We start from the raw sequence: 19441 nt of genomic DNA on the forward strand, positions 1-19441 counted from the left end.
GCTAAAACCTCCATCCTGCCTAAGTGAACCTGATTCTAGGTCTGGGTTTGCTCTTTACTGATCTTAGGAGAACGAGGGTCAATTCCAAGACAGATGTGTCCAGCCCTAGTGGCCACCTTGTGATCAGAGAGGTTCTGTGGTGCCAGGTCCTTTAGTTAGAGCTGACCATAGGCAAAGGCAGGATTCACCAGCTACTACTCTAGTAGTGGAAAAGATAACCTTTATCTAGAGTATGAGCCCAACCCCAGGCCTAGCTTCCCAGATGACATGGACTTTTTGAAGACAGTGAAGAGCAGAGGTAATCTATAAAATGATTACCCAACAGATCCACAAATTGTTTCATGTTGAGATGCTTTCAACTATCAATCTTTTGTTAAAGTATAACAGCAGTTAGTACTGTCTCTAGGGGCAGCTGGGTGATACAGTGGATAAAGAGCCAGGCCTGGAATCAGAAAGAATCCTCTTCATGAGTTCAAATCTGGCCTCAGACACCTATTAGTTGTGTCACCCTGCCAAGTCACTTCACCCTGTTTGCCTCAGTTTCCTCATCTGTAAAATGAGCTGGAGAAGGAAATAGCAAACCACTCCAGTATCTTCACCTAAAAAACTCCAAATGAGGTCATAAAGAGTTGGACATGACTGAAATGAGTAAAGAATAAGGACTATCTCTTATTTAAGTCTTTATCAATGCATGTTTGTGAGTATTTTATGTTTAGCATTTCTTTGGTTTATAGGAAACAAAGATATGTCCCATACCTATACCATCAGTGGAATACCTTTATACTCTCCCAGACACAGGCTTAGGAGAGATCTTCCTGAGATGATCTATACCTAAGCCCTTAGGCAATTTGCCTCTGGGGCACTAGGATGAGAAAGTATATGGAGCCAAAGAAGGTGAGAAAAGGAATCTAATTCCTCTTCTAGGGGGTCAGGCTCTCCCAGGGCTGAACCCAGTCCTGGCTGTAAATGGGCCCAAAGCTTGGAGGTGGAGAGAAGAGAGGGGAGAGGGACAAATAGTCCCGCCTCCTGGACCTGGCAGCAGTCCCTTCCATTGTTAAGACTGTCAATGACTTGTTTGCATATGGGGCCTTTTGCATATGAGATGTGTAGAGGACAGCCAGATGGAAATCACAAGATCTTCCAGCTAGCCGGAAGGTGCCTTCAGAGGCCATTCCCCAGCCCCCAACCCCCTTGTTCTGGGGGAGGATGTCCCACAGGAAATGCAGGACTGGACTTCAGGAGGGAGGTTAAATACATTTAGGAGTCAGCATTCAGGATTCCTCTCCCCACCCACTTTTTCCCCCATCTTCAAACCCATCCTCTTCCCAGCCCCTCTCTAGCCCTCCCTTCACCCATTTCTATTGGCTCCTATGCTCCCACCCTCCTGGGTGAGCCACGGCTGCCCCCTGCTGGCCAACACTAGTATCCACTGCTAGTTTCCCAAACCCAGCTGCTCAGACGAGAAACATCTGTGGTTCATCAGGGTTTTTAATTCCCTTCCACTCAATCTTTTAGGTGAATAAATACTGAATGTGGTTCTTGGCTGTGCCCACAGTACATCAGTCTTCGAAAAGCCTGACAGGAGCCAGAAATGAAGGAGGCTCCTGCCAAGATGCAGTCCATAGCACGCCACACACGCTCACTCTCTCCCTCTTTCCATCCTGACACAGTCTCCCAGCTTACAATATAAACATTCACGAACACGCTCCCAGGGTGGGTGCACACATTCACACAAAGACGCACGAACATTCTCACACCTGTTGTCCTCATCCTAACACTCTTAAGTCTTTCACCAAGGCACAATTTGACACACAGTCGGAGATACTCAACCTGTCCACAGACGCTGGCACACGATTCGCCCTGAAGACACTTCTGCAGGCATCCTTGCTCCTAAGACTCAGAGAGCGGCCAATTCTCCTATTTATTGCAACCTGGCCCAATGGCATCTTTTCCAAGAAAACTCACCTGAGCAAGTGAGCAAAAAGTTGAGGAATCCTGAGTGAGCCCCCAGAGCTGAGTCAGGCTCCCAGGCACAAAGGACAACAATGTCACATTTGTAGGAACTGTTTCCTTCTTTGGCTTTTATCCCTGGGGCCTGGAAACAGTGTCTGGAATGAAGTAGGTGCTTAATAAATGCTTATTGATTGGTTCTTTAGGTTTGGGAAGGGAAGGAAGGAAAAAAGGAAGGAATGATGGAAGGAAGGAAGATGTATTAAATGTTTATATGGGTCAGGTACTGCTAAGTGCTGGGGATACAAATATAAGCAAAACAAAAATGCATAGTGCTGGCCTTAGAGTCGGGAAGACCCAGATTCAAATCCATGTTCAGATTTGTGAAGCTATGTGACCTTGAATAATCGATTCACTTAACCATTACCTGCCTCATTTTTCTCAACTGTAAAATGGAGAAAATAATAGTACCTACCTCCCAAGGTTGTTGGGGAGAATCAAACAAGAATACACACACATGCATATATACACATATGTATGTGTGTATAGACATGGATGTATATATTGCTATATAAACCTTAAAACACTATATCAATTCTATCCATTCTTGTTAAAGCAGTTTGCACTGAACAGCCCCTTGAGATAGATAATGTGTTATTATCCCAATTTTACTCAGAGGGAGGCTCAGAGTGAGAAAGTGACTTAACCCTTGATCATACAGCTACTAAGTGGAAGCAGAATTTGAAACCAGATCTGCTGACTCCAAGTTCCATACTCTATGTGATGTCTCTCTGAGCCTCTGTTTTCTCATCTATAAAATGGAAGTAATAACATCTGTGGGCCCTACCTCACAGGACTATTTTGAGGCTTAGGGAGATAATGTGTGCAGAGCACTTTGCCAGTGTTAAACTGCTCTATAAATGGCAGGTAGTATTATGTCCCCATCCCATCACATTTGGGGTAATGCCCTACCCAGAGTCTGTCTATGAAGGCTCCCATCAGAGGGAGATGCATAGGGTCAATCAATCAATCAATAGCTATTTATTAAGTACCTACTGCATGCCAGCCAGGGGCAGCTAGGTGACACAGTGCAGAGAGCACTGGGTTTGGCATCAGGAAGACTCATCCTCAAGCATTTATAATGAATAATTACTAATCAATATAAAATTGTCATCATCATTATCATTATTAATGCTTGTTAGCTAATTGCTTAACATCGGTGCTGATCAGCTGGGCCTTTTATGGTCCAGGACTCCAATGATACGTCAGGGAAACACCAAGTCCCCTGCCTGCAGTCTTCTCACTTGGCCAGACTCTCTACCTTCTGGACCAAAGTGTGAATCAATGTCATTCCTTCTTCTGATGCTCCTCCTATCGAGTCACAACACACAAATCTGCATCACATGCAAACACGATGCTTATCCATACGCTTCTATACCTTATATTAACACTCTCCTGAACCTTTACCCAGCCCACCTGTGACACCTCAGTATGAGATTAGGTACATTCTGCCTGTTAATCCCCTTCTGTCAGTCACTGGGGCAAATTCTACAAGGTACAATCAATCCCAAGGAGATTCCTTTGATGTTCCAGCCTGTCAATGTCCTTCCTAATCTCTGGCACCCAGACATGTTCCAGTTAAATCAGATCAGGACAGAAAGTATAACAGGACCATCATCTTCCACATTCTAAATGCTAGCCTATTAAAGCAGTTTACACTCCAATCCCATCTCCTACCTCCAAGGCTTTGCACAGACTGGCCACCATGCGTGGAATGAGCTCTCTCTTTACCTCTGCCACTCCTGAAACAGCTAGCTCCCTTCAAGGCTCAAGAGACACATGGTAGCCACAGAATAAATTCTTGTTGACTTGAGGCCTTCCTGATTCCCTCATTGTTACTGCTCCCTCTCCTACCACTCAGAAAGTACAGTTAATTGATTTTGTATGTAGTTGGGACATCATATATTTCTGTGTACATGTTTTTTCCCCAAGAAGAATGTAAGCTCCATGAGGGCAAGGACAGTTCTTCACTTTTTTTCTTTCTTTTTTTTTTTTTTGGTGAGGCAATTGGGGTTAAGTGACTTGCCTAGAGTCACACAGCTAGTAAGTATTATGTTTCTGAGACTGGATTTGAACTCAGGTCCTCCCGACTCCAAGGCCAGTGCTCTATCCACTTTGCCACCTAGCTGCCCCTAATTCTTCACTTTTGATCTCATATCCTCACACCACCCCCACAACCTTTGCCTCTGACCTGGGGTCCTCAGACACTAGGAGGAGAGCTTTAGAATCAGCCCTTCATTTTAGCCATCTCGTTAACCATATTGCATTCATATTAGCTATCGTCCTCATTCCACTCTCCCCCCTGCCCCCACCTCCCGAACTTGGCCTCTTCTGGAAACTTTCCTGGAACCAGGCCTTTATGTCACTCCTAGGCCATTTCCACATACTTCCATACCGTCCCCCTTTCCATCTTCCTTTTATGGGCTAGATTCTCCATTAGACTGTAAGCACTTTGAGAGCAGGACTGTTTTCCTTATTCATACTTGTCTTAGCACACAGTAAGCGCTTAATAAAGCTTCTATCTATCTGTCCATCCCTGATGTTTAAAGAACAGTGTCTGGCACATAGCAGGTGCTTAATAAACGCTTGTTGAATTATGTCAAGAAATGTATAACCCAGAGCACTGGATCATCAAGCATCATTTCTATAAATAAAATTCCCATTATGTTGAATACTACGTCCGAGAAGGCTTTCCATCTTGACACACAATTATTGCAATGAACCCTCATACCAAATGCCTTCCCTAACCCATCTCTGTGATAATCATGCTTAAAAAATTTAAATTTGCATTGATGTATTTGGTTTTTATGCCCCCTTCTTTCCTGAATCTTTTTTTCTTTCTTTTTTTGGGGGCAATTGAGGTTAAGTGACTCGCCCAGGGTCACACAGCTAGTAAGTGTCAAGTGTTTGGTCTGAGGCCAGAGTTGAACTTAGGTCCTCCTAATTTCAGGGCTGGATGCTCTATCTACTGCGCCACCTAGCTGCCCCCTAGATGCCCCCTAGCTGCCCCCTGCATCTATCTTTCCACTGCCTCTACCCAGACAGCCATTTCTTGAAACAAAAAATTTTTAAAAAGAAAGAGGAAAAAAAGCAATTCAGCAAAGTTAACCAATATATCACTGGTGTCTGTCGGTATATTCAATATTATATGTCAACAGTCCTCATCAATACATGGAAGAGGGTATTTTCTCATTTAATCTTAGGGCACAAGCATATCATACATAACAAATATATGATCATGTTATACATTACATAATTATTATATAACAGCATTCAGTTTCTGTATGTGTGTGTCTAAGATACTCACTTTTTTATTTTAAAAGATCAGGCTTGTCAGGGAGTTCTCTATGACACTTTTGTACTGTTGAAACAATTGCCCCCAGTTTTATAGCATTCCACAGTTGGTAGATAGGCAGTGCAATGGATAGAGTACAGGCTGGAGTCTGGAAGATCTGAGTTCAAATCCAGAAACGGCCCCTTGAGTGAGTCACCTAACCTCTGCCTGTCTTAGTTTCTTCATCTGTAAAATGGAGTTAATTATAGCATCTACCTCTCTGTGAAGCAATCGTCTGTGAAGATCAAATGATAATTTTGTAAAGCAAGTTATGGAAATGCTAACTATTATTATTGATAGTTTACAAAGCAGTTTCCTAATGAAAGCTCAGGGAAGTAGGAATGCCAGTGTCTTCTTTCATAGAGAGAGGAAAAGACTAAACGAGGGGAAGTGATATGTCCGAGGTCACACAGCCAACAAGTATCAGGGTCGGCATGTGAACCCAGGTCCTTTGATTCTGCCCCAGTTACTCTTCCTACTTCAGCCTGACTCTGCCTGCCCTGAGGACCTAGTTATGACTCTTCTATGTGCCTCAACAGGAAACACTGAACTGCCTCCTTCCCCTCCCCTCAGCCACCCTCAGAAAAAATCCCTCAACACCCCGACCACTTGCCCCCACAGCCCCAGATCCTGCCCTTGGCCAGACGCATGTGCTCAGGCATTCCCTTTCTCAAAGCCCTTCCCACTCTCCAGCCTTCTAATTCACTACAAGGGCTGTACATCTGTTTCCTCTCCAGGTCCTGTAGCCTGGAAACGGGATTTGGAGCCATGTAGTTATTATGCTGTAACAAAGTTACAGGAGACAATTTAGAGGCTCCCCAGCTTGAATTATGGCTGGATTAGGTCTGTCTTGGGCTTCGGAAGATAGCCAGAAATACACACTCCTGCTTTTTGACATTTACATAACCCCTTTCTCTATCTTCATCGTCATTGCTAAGCAGATCAGGTGGGCTGGGGGAGGCCCTGGCTCCTGGCACAAAGTGCCCCATTTGTAGACAGATGATGATGGTTATTGTGGCTGAGAATGGGAATGCCTAGAAACTGTGTAAGGCCCTTCTGGCTCTGCCATTCTGTGTTCCAAGGCCCCTTCCAGTTCTGACATTCTGTGTTCAAAGGCCCTCCCAGCTCTGCCATTCTGTGTTCTCAGGACCCTTACAGCTCTGACATTCTGTGTTCTAAGGGCCCTCCTAGCTTTGACCTCCTGTGTTTTAAGGTTCCTCCCAGCTCTGACATTCTATGTTCTAAGGCCCCTTCCAGCTGTGACATTCTGTGTTCTAAGGCCCCTCCTAGCTTTGACATTCTGTGTTCTTTTTTTAAAAATTAACTTATTTTGATTTATCAACAATCACTTCCATTTGCTTTTGAGTTTAAAAAATTTTTTCCCCCTCCCTCCCCACCTCCCTCCCCAAAATGGCAATATAGGCAATATGTGACATTCTCTGCTCTAAGACCTCTCCCAGCTGGGACATCTTATGTTCTAAGGTCCTTTACAATTGCACCCCTCTATTGCTCTCTGCAACTCCCCTTCCATAAATGCTTGTTGACAGAAGGGCAGCCAAGTGAGCTAGATACCTTCAGTTTCCACTAGCTCCTTTGACCTTTTGCCTACAATTTAGGGTCAAAAGAACTGAACCTTCTTGTTCTCCGCTTTGGCTTCCCCGTGCCTCACTAGCTGAGGCCTGTCAAAGCCCACGGGCCCCAGGACTAAGTCTCCACTTCTCTTCAGACTTTCCACAATCCCACAGATCCGGAGGATTTCAGATCACCAGCACAGCAAGTCTCAATGATTTATTTGTCCAACGTGGTTCTTCAATCATCCCCCTAAGAAGGTTGCCAGGTAGCCGAATTCTAGTCAACCATGAAAACCTCTGTCCACCAGGGGGCAGCCTTTCTCCATTCTGCTTTCCCCAGCTCCACTCCAATGAGGCTCTCCCTCCAAGGGCTTAGATTGCAGCAACTTGTATTTACTGGGTGTGAGAGCTGTCCAGGGCCAATAACACTGTGTATTGGGTCAGAGTGCCCGAGCCTGCAGAGAGGCCAATAGGTGTGGAAGGGGACCCTAGGGCTGTGACCTGGCTGTTCTGAACTGGGAATCCAGAAGACCTGACTTCAAATCCTGCCCCAAACCTTGGCAGCTGTGAGACACAAACATGCTGCTTAACCTTTCTCCACCTGTTTCCTCACCTATAAAATGGGAATCACATTAGCACCTCCCTCCCAGGATTGTTGGGAGGATGAAATGAGACAATATGGGTAAAGTGCCCTGTGACCCTTAAAGTGTTATGTAATGATGTCCTAGGAGGAGTATCCCCACAGACCCTTCGGGCAAGCGCTTTCCAAGCTTCTAGAATCATAGAATGTCACACCTGGAAGGAGCCTTAGGTCTTAGATCATGGGAACTTGAAAGGACCCTAGAACCCAGAATGTCAAAGCCATTAGGGCCCTTAGAACCCAGAATGTCAGAGCTGGGAGAATCCTTAGAACACAGAATGTCCCTGGGAGGGGCCTTAGTCTCAAGCTTTAGATCTTTTCATGCTATTTTCAGAGTTAGCTTTAGGGGTCTGCAAGTATTCAGTACTTCCAAGGTGGTGTGATCCAAGGTGTATGTAGTCACTGCTCTCCTGGTCTATGCTCTGGTCTTTACTTGGGTCCCTGTTCCTCTGTGGTAGCAAGCACTAACTCCCCTCTCTACCCTGGAACTATAACCCAGAATTGTATATGGGTGATAGAGTTGCCAGGCAGTGCCAGCTGCATCCGGTGCCAGCAAAGGGTCCCCTGTAATCTCTTTCTAATCAGTTGTCCAGCCCCTTTACTATCTCTAGGTTGATAGCTCCTCCTCCTCCTGCTGCTGCTGCTGTTGCTGCTGCTGTCACACAGCCACCTCTGAGGCCCATGGCTGGTGCTGGTGCTGGTACTACCTGCCACCCATGTGCTCTGAGCCGGCCCCCACCCCAGAGTCACAGATCTGCCAACCTCCTAAGTTATCTTAAGCTGGAAAAACGTCTCACCCTGACCTTTTGTTGGGTCTGCCACTCCAAAATTTGATTTGAGGCGTTATTTTAAAGTTGTTTGGAGGGGAATGTTAGGAGAGTTTGGCTGCATTGCTGCTTCTAATCCGCCATCTTGCGTCTACCACCTTAGCTTGTGCCAGGGCTCTTTTCACCAGGCAGTTAAGTCCAAGATCCTTTTATTTTAAACCTCCAAAAAGTTATGAATTTAACAAAATATGAAATTAAATGTGTTTCCATGTACATTGTAGAAGAAAAGGAGAGGATTGTACAGGAAACGAAGACTGTTCCATGTGTAGCATGTTTTTCTTTTTAGGCCGACACTCCATTTAACACAGAGCTTTCAAAGCTGTCCTGCTTATCAGCACTTCCTTCTCTTGTTTGGTCTATTTCTGCAGCAGGTGTCACCTCCCCACATCATATGCACAGACATCCTCACTGTCCTCTTCTTTTGCCCAGAGGCCATGATGCAGAGAGGGCACTGTTGCCTGGATAAGGCCTCCGCAGACAGGCTATGTCAGTGACCTCATCTCCCCAGCCCTCCCAGGCCTTCAGCACCTGCCATGCAAACAGTGTGAGTCAGAGCAGGAATGATAAGGGAACTGGGGTGGGAGGGGTGGTGAGTGGTATGAAATGCACCTGGAAGAGCTCCACCCTAGGAAGCAATCAGAGCCTGGTCTCACTTAAGGAAGGACTGAGAAGCTGGCAGCTGATGGGATACTGGCTGTTTGAATGCCTTCCTGCCAACACTGAGCCTAAGCAATGCCAGGGTCTAAAGCAAAGGCTGACTGCCTCCTTTATTCTTCATCTTTAAATATATATGTGTGTGTGTGTGTGTGTGTGTGTGTGTGTGTGTGTGTGTGTGTGTGTGTGTGTGTATCAACTTTTAAAAAATTAACAAGTATTTATCTTCTCTGTCTCCCATTTTTTTCTCCCTTCCCTGGAAAAAAAATTAAACCAATATGCACAGTCAAGCAAAATAAATTCCCACATTGATCATGTTCACAAATGTGTCTCATTCTACATTATTAAACGATCATTTCTCTGTCAGGAGTTGGGTAACATACTTCATCATTAGTCCTGTGGAATCAAGGGTTAATCATTGCACTGATCAGGGTTTTTAAGTTAAAGTTTAAATATATAAATTGTTCTCTTGTCTGCTCACTTCATTCTGCAACAATTCATACAAGTTTTTGCAGTTTCTCTGGAGACTGTCCTTCATCATTTCTTATAGCAAAACAGCTTCTTTTTTTGTTTATTTATTATTTTATTTTCCACAGTTACATGTAAAAATAATTTTTAACATTCATTTTAAGGCTTTGAATTCCAAATTCTCTCCCTTCCTCCTTCCCCACCCCCACCCCCCTTGAGAGGGCAAGCAATTCCATATAGGTTATACATGTATAGTCATGCAAAACATTTCCATAATAGTCATAAACACACTTGCTTCTTAAAGAAGTGTCAAATCACCCCACTTCCTTAGCACCAGCTGGCCTATGGAAAAGGTTGCCTTGGTTCCCCACACCCCACACACCTCCCAAATGATGCAGGCAATTCATCATCTCATTATCAATCCCAAAGGATTCATTATTGAAGAGTGGATTAGTAGCTCAAGTAAGCAGACTTGGGTTCCAGTTCCATCTTTGTCCTTCTTTAGGTCTCTGTTTACACATTTATTAAAGGGAAGAACTGGACTGATGGGCTGGGATGATCCCACAGGCTCCTTCTGGTTGGAGGAGTCGTTGCTTCAAAGCTGCTTTTAGCGCTAACATCCTATAATCTGTAAAGTCCTTCCCAATTCTCACATTCTCTTCTTACATTTGTACCCTGTATTCTAAGGTCCCTCTCAGCTCAAACATTGTGTTCTAAGGTCTCTTTCAGCTCTAATAGTCTATGTTCTAAGGTTCCTTCTAGCTCTGACATTCTATTTTTTAAGGTCCCTTCCAGTACTAACATGCTTTCCTTCTGAGACTACCTAGAATTTATCTTGTATATATCTTGTTTGCACAAAGTGGTTTATTGTATGTTGTCTCCCTGTTTAGACTGGGAGCTCCGTGAGGCCAAAAATTGTTTTTTTCTTGCTTTGTATCGCCAGTGCTTACCACTGTGCCTGGCCCATAGTAGGCCCTTAACAAATGCTTGGTGAATTGACTTGGTGTGACTCAAGGCTCCTGACTCCCAGTCCAGAGCTCTTTCCAATACACCACACTGACTTACTTGTCCCATCCTGCCACCAGTCAAAGAAAACTTTAGGAGAGGATTCAGTGACAAAGATCATACTGTCTTTGAGAGGGCAGAGACCTCAGAAGAAAAAAAGAATGGGAGACGGGGGTAGCAAATGGTCGTAAAAGCATCTCCCTGAATCTGGGCTCAGGCAGTCTGGTTTTCTTTGGAGGTTGGGATCCAGTGTCTCCAGAGAGATCCAAAGCCCTTTTGTTCCTGTTTGTTGGCCCATGCACCCGCTAATTGCTGGGTTCCTCTCTCCATTTTCCATCCTCTCATTATTTCCAGCAGTGACTCGCTCACTCTGTGATGGCAGAAAAGTGAGAAACGGCTGCCCAGATCTCTCTGTTGCTTTGGGCTGTAGCCTCCAAGCGATCTCTTTAGATTCGGGTGCCACACATCATCTCCCTTCCCATTTCCTCCTCAGCCTCCTGCCCTCCTCCCCCTTCCCTTTTCCAGCTGTAGTGATCAGGGCTGCAGAGGAAGCCAAGATCATGCAGGGACCCTAAAGCAAGACCCCAGACTCTCCAGCACTTGGCACCGCTGGCACTACTGACTGCTCGAGGAGGCCTGACCTCTGACCCCAGACTTCCTACAGATTGGGGGCAGAATGGAGCATCATTTGGATGGAATGGAGCTTATTTCTATTCCTACTTAGCTCATTTACACACCAACTGTGTACACACAGATATGCATCAAGGCCAAGTCCCCTTTCCTCTACTTGTGTCCTTGCTCCCAATCCCTCCCATCTCCTTGGAGTGCTTGTCCATCCCTCCTCTTTCTCATCCTTAATCTTGCCTTCTCTGCTGTACTGCCATTTGTCTCCAGATATGCACAACTTTCTCTCCCCCTCCACCTCTCTTTCTCTTTCTGTCTCTCTCTTTTTCTGTCTCCCTGTCTCTCTCTGTCTTTCTGTCTCTGTTTCTGTCTCTGTTTCTTTTTCTGTTTCTCTACAGTTGAAAATGCTCAACTAATCAAGCCAATGGAATGAGAGAACTATTCTGCCATTTCTAGTTTTAGAGAATTGTCTGGACCACTGGAAGTTTGTGACTTTGCCAGGGTCACGTGGCCCAAATATGTCAGAGGTGGGCCTTGAACCCAGGTCTGACTCGTCTGAAGGTCACCCCTCTGTCTCCTATGCCATGCTACCTCTCATGTCTTCCAACTTAAAGCGAGCCCTTCTTTTGACCCTGTAATTCTTCCCCTTAGCTTCCAGACAAGAGTCTCTATGGCCACTGCTAGTACTTCCTCACTTCTCATGTACTATCTAGCCCTTCAAGATGTGACTTTCAATGAAAATTCAACTAAGACTGTCACTGATGATGAAAGATCCCTAAGGGCATCTTGATCATCAAATCTCGTGACTTTCCTCATTCTCCTTGACTTGTCCCCCAAAGTGGATGCCCTAAACTCCCACCCATACTACAGATGAAGAAATCCAGGGCTAAGGAGGCAAAATGACCAATGATCACAAGATAGTAAGGATGAGATGTAGGATTTGAATCTAGTTCCTTGGACTCCAGGAGCAGTCCTCCTTCCATGACACTACATTGCCTTCCCCTGGAAACTCTCTCTTCTTTGGGTTTCTATGACGCTGCTCCTTCCTGTGTCTCCTCCTATCTCTTAACAGCTCAATTGTCTTTCATAGTTTATATTCTTTCCCCTATTTATAAGTGTGGATTCACCCCACCTTCACGCTAGGCTCTGTCCTTACCCTTCCTTTCTCTCTATACTTTCATCCACTCTCACGGCTTCATTTATCACCTTGGGGGAGGGAGACTTAAGAGAAGATGACTTCTGAGCTGGGCCTTAATGGAAGAGAAGGATTCAACAGGTGGTGATGAGGAGGAAGTAGGTTGCAGGTATGAGGGATGATCTACAGGAAGGAAGATGAGGACAGAATGAGATAGCCTAGGTACTACTCTGGTTTGCCTGGAATGCAGTGTGTGGAGAGGAAGAATGTGAAAGATAGATGGAAAGGTAGGTTTGCAGCTGGATAGTGGAAGGCCTTGAATGCCAAGATAAGGACTTCTTCCTTTATTTTATAGGCAATGGTTATCTCTCCACAGGGGTGTAGCATGGTGTGCATTAGGAAGATTTTTTGGGTAGCTTTGTGCAGGAAAAATTTGAGAGGGGAGAGAACTGAAAGACCACTTAGAATTATTGTGGTATTATTATGCTTGTCCATTTGAGAAGTAACAAGGATCTAAGCCTGTGGGGCTGTGTAGCTGAAGGGCGTGGACAGGAAGGACAGCAACAGAGCATGGAAAGATTTCTCTGTATCATAGCAGTGCGTCTCTGGAAATTTTAGTCTATCTGTATTTATTTCCTCTTGTGTTGTGTGTGTGTGTCCCTGAGGACCATCTCATGCACCAGGCTCTAAGGTGTGCTGCCTACAGGCATAAAGAACACCTAAGATCCATCTTCTCTGATCAGGCCTTTGCTATTAGCTGGGGTGGGCCTGTGTCAGAGGTCATAGGACCCTGGCACAGAGGGAGAAAGAATAGAATTAAGAGACATTGCCAAGGTAGAGTCAACAGGAGCCTCTGAGTGATTGAATGCGGGAGATGAGGAAGAAGGAGGAGTCCGAGACATTTTGAGCCTGGGTGACAGGGAGGCTTGATGCCTCGGTTACATCAAGTGTAATCAGAAAGTTGGTAGGAAGGGCAAGGTTTTGTGGAAGATGATAACTTCAGTTTTGGACACAGTGAGTTTGAGGTGCTGGGAGAAATATCTGGTAGGAAGTTAGAAATACAGGTTTAGATCTTGGGGCAAAGATTGGGGCTGGATGTATAGATTCAGGAGTCACTTGCATAGTAATTCAGTCTACCTTTCCATCCATCTTTCACATTCTTCCTCTCCTCACACTCTGTATTCCAGCCAAGTCAGATTAGCACCTAGTCCAGAGGAAGGGAACCTTCGGCCTCGAGGTCATATGTGAAGGACCACACTTGAGGACCTGGAGGGCCACATGTGACCTCGAGGCCACAGGTTCCCTACCCCTGACCTAGTCTATCTTGTCCTGCCCTCATTTGCTTCCGTACCTCCCAACAGGTCATCCCTCACACCTACAACCTACTTCCTTTTCCTCATCACTACTAGTGGAAAGAGAAATAATCCCTTGCTCCTCAAATTTTCTAGAGAATACTTAGTCTCAGTCTCTCTTAACCCTATCACCATAGACTTTGTACCGTGTCTATTTATGTATTCCTCTAATTACCAGATTGGAAATTCTTTGAAATACTTTGTTGACTCAGTATATCACCTGCATTTAGGGTGGGCCCTTAGAGAAGGCACAGAGATTTTTTTTTTATTGAATTGGATTTGAGACGCATCTTCCAAAGAAGTTAAGTATTTATCCAAAGTCACATAGCTATTTATTAACTGAGTCACATAATAATGCTATTACGGCTTCTAGGCACAGCCCTGACATTTACAAATGGCATGACTTGGGGCAAGTTTCTGAGTCTCAGTTTCCGAATATATGAAATGAATGGATTGGACTAAACATTTTCTAAATGTCCTTCCAGCTCTAAACCTCTATGCTCTGGGGGCTAGCTTGGACATTTTATGTTCAAAGATCTTTTTCCTCTAATATTCTATTTCCCATTGCCCCTCCTAGGGCTGACACGTTTTAAGGTCTTTTCCAGCTCTGACAAGCTATGTTCTAAGATCTGTTTCCTCTAACGTTCTATTTCTTATAGGCATTCCTTCCAGTTCTGATATTCTGTGTTCGAACATAGAATCTACCCGGGTCCTCTGACACCACATTTGCTCTTTGCTACTAGACTACTAGAAAAATTTGTACTTTTCTATCTTTCCCTCCTTTTCAAAGATTTTATTTTCCATGGGCCCTTCCACCTCTGAAATTCTATTATCAAAGACTAGAGCTGTGAGTGGGGAGGCCAGGAGAATCTGGGGGCTATCACACAAGGATCTCTAGCATCAGCTTCATGTATCCAGTGACTCATATGACTTGGTTATCTTTTTGATAATAATTAATGTGCATTTGTGTTATTTTCACAACCAGACCAGGTTGATGACGAGGCGATCCCTTGATGAGGCGGTCAGCCAGTCAATAAACATGCTATGTGCCACGCATTGTGCTAAGTACTGGAAATATAAAGAAAGGCAAGAGATAGCCCCTGCCCTCGAGGAGTTTACAGTCTAATGGAAGAGACAGCGTGAAACAATGATTCACAAACTATAGAAAGGATTCATTAGAGATAATCAACAGAGAGAAGGCACTAGAATTAAGGAGGATTAGGAAGGGCTTTTCAAAGCAGGTGGGATTTTAGCTGTGGCTTGAAGGAAGCCAGGAGTCAGAGGTAAGGAGGCAGATAATTCCAGGCATAAGGGACATATGACCAGGGTTAGGAGATGGAATGTCTTGTTGTAGGAACAGCCGGGAGGTCAGCATCACTGGATCACAGAGGTGGTGTGGATGAATGGTATGCATGTCCCACAGTGCCAGCACTGGAAGGCAGCTAGATGGCATAGAATTCTGAATTTGTAGTCTGGAAGACCTGAGTTCAAATCCTACCTCAGACACTATGTGGTCTTGGGTAAGTTGGTTAAGCCCTTCCACTTTCCTCATCTGGAAAATTAATATTTGGCTCAATGGCCTCTGAGGCCACTCAATGGCCTAAGGTCCATTCTAGCTTAAAGATATGATTCTCTGATTCTTTTCCTCTTCCCCTTTCTAGGCTTGCTGCTTTAGAGAACAGGGCAGTAAGTCATCAGATTAAAGTATCTTTGATTTAGAGTTGGAAGGGACCTCTTCCTCTCCCTGCAAGTTTCTTCCCCCTTCAATGGGACTTTCAGGTAGGCTGCTCAGTCACTAGCCTTCTCTGACTAGCCCTGCCCCACCCTTACAGGTGATCAGATCTATTTCTTCCAATTCTTTTCCTAGCCACCCTTCAAGACCCAGCTCAAGACCCACTTCCTCCAGTAAGCCACTGCTTACCACTCCAGCCCACTGTCCCATTTTGAGCAACAATTTAGAACTGCAAGAAATCTTTGGGATCATCTAATACAACCTCTTTCTTTCACAGATGAAAACTGAAGCAAAGAGAGGAAAAACAACTTTTCTAAGCTCACGTAGCTCGTAAATTACCAGATCCAGGATTTAAACCCCCCAGTAATGCTCTCATCCCTCCTCTGAGCTCCTATACCATGGTCCCTCTTATTTGGCACTTAAGACATAGTACCTGCATCCTAAGATCTTAGGATGCTAGAGGTTAGATTTTCGGGAAATCTTAGAAAGTGGAACATCAAAGCTGGAAGAGACCTTGGACCATGGCATTTTAAAGCTGGAATGGGCTTTCTAATATAGAATGTTAGAGCTGGTAAAGGACCACTTCGAGATCATCTAGTTAACTGTGAGATGGGGAAACTGGGGCCCAGAGAAAGGGTAGGTGATTTACCCAAGGTCACTCAGTTATTGGGGGCAACTAGGTAAGTTTTTACCTTAATGTTTTCTCTCCCCAACTAGATTAAGGAACATGGGAGCTTGGACTAATTTTTTTCCCCCCACCATAGTGTCTAACATGGGGCCTTACCCTCTGTGCTCAATTCCTTGTTTATTTCTCTAGCATGCCCCCGCCCCCATACTAACCTTTCATACTAACACCTTCCCAAGGAGGAGAAATCTGCTGCTGGAGTTTCTAGGGGTAAAAGACCCCCCCCATCTTGGGCTCAGGCTGTGTCTCCTTTCCTTCCCTCCCTTCCCCCTTCATTTCCCCATGCCTGAGACTCACAGGTAAGTGTGGAGGTACAAATGGACAGGTGCTCAGGAAACCACCTGGATTCTAGCTGAAAACTAGCTGCTCTGGAAGACGAGGCAGCTAAGCTCAAGTCCTTGCTCAACCAACTACTGGAAGGACGTGATCTGGGTCAAACCACTACCTCTCTGAGCCTCACTTTCCTAATCTAGGAAATGGGAATAATAATTCATATACTCCCTATCTCACTTGGCTGTTGTGGGGAAGTGCTACCTCCGAGGGCTACAGACGGTTGAGTATCCAGGCAGCCAGGCAATGCATCAGATAGAGTGCTGGACCTGGGGTCAGGAGCTGAATTCAAATCTGGCCTCAGATACTAGTTACGTGATCTTGGGCAAGTCACTTAATCCCTGTCTGCCTCAGTTTTCCTCATCTGTGATAATAGCACCAACCATGAAGTAATATTTGCAAAGGGCTTTGCAAACCTTAAAGTGCTATGTAAATGTGGGTTATTATTATTGTTGCCGTTGTTGTTGTTGAGCTGGCAGGTCAGCTGTGACACTTTTCAGTTGCAGAGGAAAGAGGAACGGAGGCCTTGGTTCAATTGCCGTCTCCAGCACTAACTAGCTATGTAACACCGCGGTATTTTGAGTTCTCTGGCCTCGATTCCTCCTTTATAATAGGAGAAAATGAACCAGCCAGTCTCCAAGGCCCTTGCCAGCTCAATCTATACACAAGAAAAGCACCAATGCTTGGAGTATTTAAGTAGTGTGGGCTCTACCACTAACTTGCTGCGTGATCCTACGCAAGTCACTTTCCATTTCTGGGCCTCAGTTTCCTTCTTCTGTAAAATGAGGGAGTTGGATCGGATAATCCCTAAGGTCCCATTCGGCTGTACTGTTTATGACCCCATAAACTCACTTGTGTACACATACAAGCCACACAAATGCACACACACACACACACACACACACACACACACACACACACACACACACACACACACACACGGGCCTCCGCGGAGCCCCAGGTTGCACACGTTCAAAGAGCAGGCGCCAGCCCAGACAAAGGTCACAGAGCTCCTGAGGGGCGCCCCTGCGTGACCCACAATTGAGCCCATCCCAGGCCGAAGGGGCAGAGGGGAGCCCGAGCTCCTGGGGTTGGGCCTGGCAGCAGCCTCGCCTCGCACATCTTGTTTCCCTAGCCTTAGCCGCCCCCTCCCTCTCCCACGTACCCACCCCCACACACACCCCGCCTCTCCCGAGAGGTCACCACGAAAGGGTTAAGGGCTGGGGTGAGGAAGTCCGTCCCACCGCCCCTATGATTGGCTGCTCGGCTCCGGCCCGTCCCCACACCACTTGGCCATAGGCCCGCTGGCCGGCTCCGCCCCGCTCGGGCTGCCTGCTCCGGGGGAAGCGCGCCGCTCTGCTAAAGGGGGAGGCACAGCGCAGAGCGCACGGCTGCTCTGCTCCCGTTCCTGCTCCTGCTCCTGCTCCGTCTCCTGCTCCCCATCGGGCTTGCGCTCCAGATCGCGCTCCGGCTCCGGCTCCGGCTCCGGCTCCCGCTCCAGCCCGGGCTCGGGCTCGGGCTCGGGCTCGCGCTCTTGGTCGTGCTCCCACTTCGGTTCCAGCTCCAGCTCCGGCTCGGGCTTCAGCTGCCGCTCCGCGCCCGGCGAGCCATCCCTGATCCCTCCGGCGACAGGGAGGCGGAGTAGGGCCAGGGAGAGCTGTCAGGAGCAGAGCTATGGTAAGGGCAGAGCTCCCGGGGCGAAGGGCGGGCCTGAGCCCAACTGGGCAGGTCGGGGTCTGTCGGCTCGGTTCGGCTCGATGTGAATCGCTTTGGTTGGAACGAGCTGACTTCGGGGTGTTCTAGAGCGACCGGTGGAGATCCTGAGCAAAGCGTTCCAGAGCGGCCGTTCAGGGTTCCATTTCAGCCTTTCTCAGCTGCCGGGTTGGGTTCGATTTCTGCGATCCAGAGTTGCGAGATTAGGTTCGATTTGTGCAAATGTATTTCAGATTTGCAGGATTGGGTTCGTTTCTGCGTTCCAGCGCGGCTTGTTTGGGTTCGTTATCAGCTTTCCAGACAGCCCGTTAAGCATTCAATTTGATCGTTCTAGAGCCAAATTGGTTTTGTTCATAGTGTCCCATAACAGCTGCCTTGGGCTCACTTGTGAGGGTTCCAGTTTGCAGAGTTGGGTTGTAGTTCCAAGATTAGAGTAGTACGGTTGAGCTCCGGTTTTTGAGCCTTTCAATTGCATTGTATTTCAGTGTTCTAGAGCTTGGGTTGGGTTCTCTTCAGAGCAAAACACCGGGGTTTGGTTTAGAGAATTTCAGAGCAGCTGGTTTAGATTAGGTTCAGTTCCGGGTTGGGTTGGGTTCGGAGGGTTCTGGATCTGGGTCGTCAGAGCCAGGAATGGAAAATGGAATGGGATCTCCTCCCACCCCACTTAGGCACCCTAAATTTTTTTTATTTTCACAGAGGGAGGCATGACTTAGGCAGCTGAGGAAAGGTGGGCTCAGATTGGAGCAAGGAGGAGCAAGACCCTTGTGGCTAAGGGAAGAGAGGACTCGGAATGAAGACAGAGGAGGAGGAAGGGTCCGGCCAGAGAAAACAAGAAGATGGAGCTAGGGAGGAGAGGAGACAAGAGAGATTTTGAGATGGGAGGCAAAGAAGGGGTCAGGACAGAAAGGAAAGAGGAGGCTCAATTGGGTATTGTGGATGGGGAGAGATACCAGAGGGAGGGAGGAAAGGAGCTGAGGAGAATGAGAGAGAAAGGGAAGAAGAGGCAGAGAAAAAAAGGTTGGGAAGAAAGGTAAGAGCAGAAGCTACCAAGTAGAAATCCCCCTACTGAATCCTTAGGATAAGGAGCTAGAGGAGGGGGACTTTTTGGGTGCCTCTGCCCCAACCCCCACAGTTTCTGGAGGAGGTTCCAGTGGCCTATGGGGGGACGGGACCCAGAGTTGGAGGTTATTTCTAGACTCCATTCTTCTCCTTGTCCACTCAGGTTCCCGGTAGCTGCCCCACATTGTCCAGGCCTTGGACCTAGGGGGGAGAAGGGGACAGACCAAGTTGGGCATCTAAGTGCTTCTTCATAGGCCCGAGGTGGAGGTCCTGGCACAGCAGGCCCCCCAAAGTCTGATACC

At 46.5% G+C, this 19441-nt stretch overlaps 1 protein-coding gene across 1 annotated transcript in view; it reads left to right on the forward strand.

Annotated features, from left to right (window-relative positions):
- The first annotated feature begins 17733 nt into the window (after nt 1-17733).
- ECE1 (endothelin converting enzyme 1) overlaps nt 17734-19441 on the forward strand; it is a 185531-nt gene continuing 183823 nt past the window's right edge. Inside the window, exon 1 of the mRNA XM_020973112.2 lies at nt 17734-18044. Coding sequence (XP_020828771.1) covers nt 18042-18044 — 3 coding nt within the window. The 5' untranslated portion in view covers nt 17734-18041. The remainder of the gene's footprint in view (nt 18045-19441) is intronic.

The sequence above is a fragment of the Phascolarctos cinereus genome, unplaced genomic scaffold (assembly GCF_003287225.1).
Source record: "Phascolarctos cinereus isolate Bilbo 61053 unplaced genomic scaffold, phaCin_HiC Scaffold_726;HRSCAF=1367, whole genome shotgun sequence".
In the NCBI taxonomy this organism is placed as follows: domain Eukaryota; kingdom Metazoa; phylum Chordata; class Mammalia; order Diprotodontia; family Phascolarctidae; genus Phascolarctos; species Phascolarctos cinereus.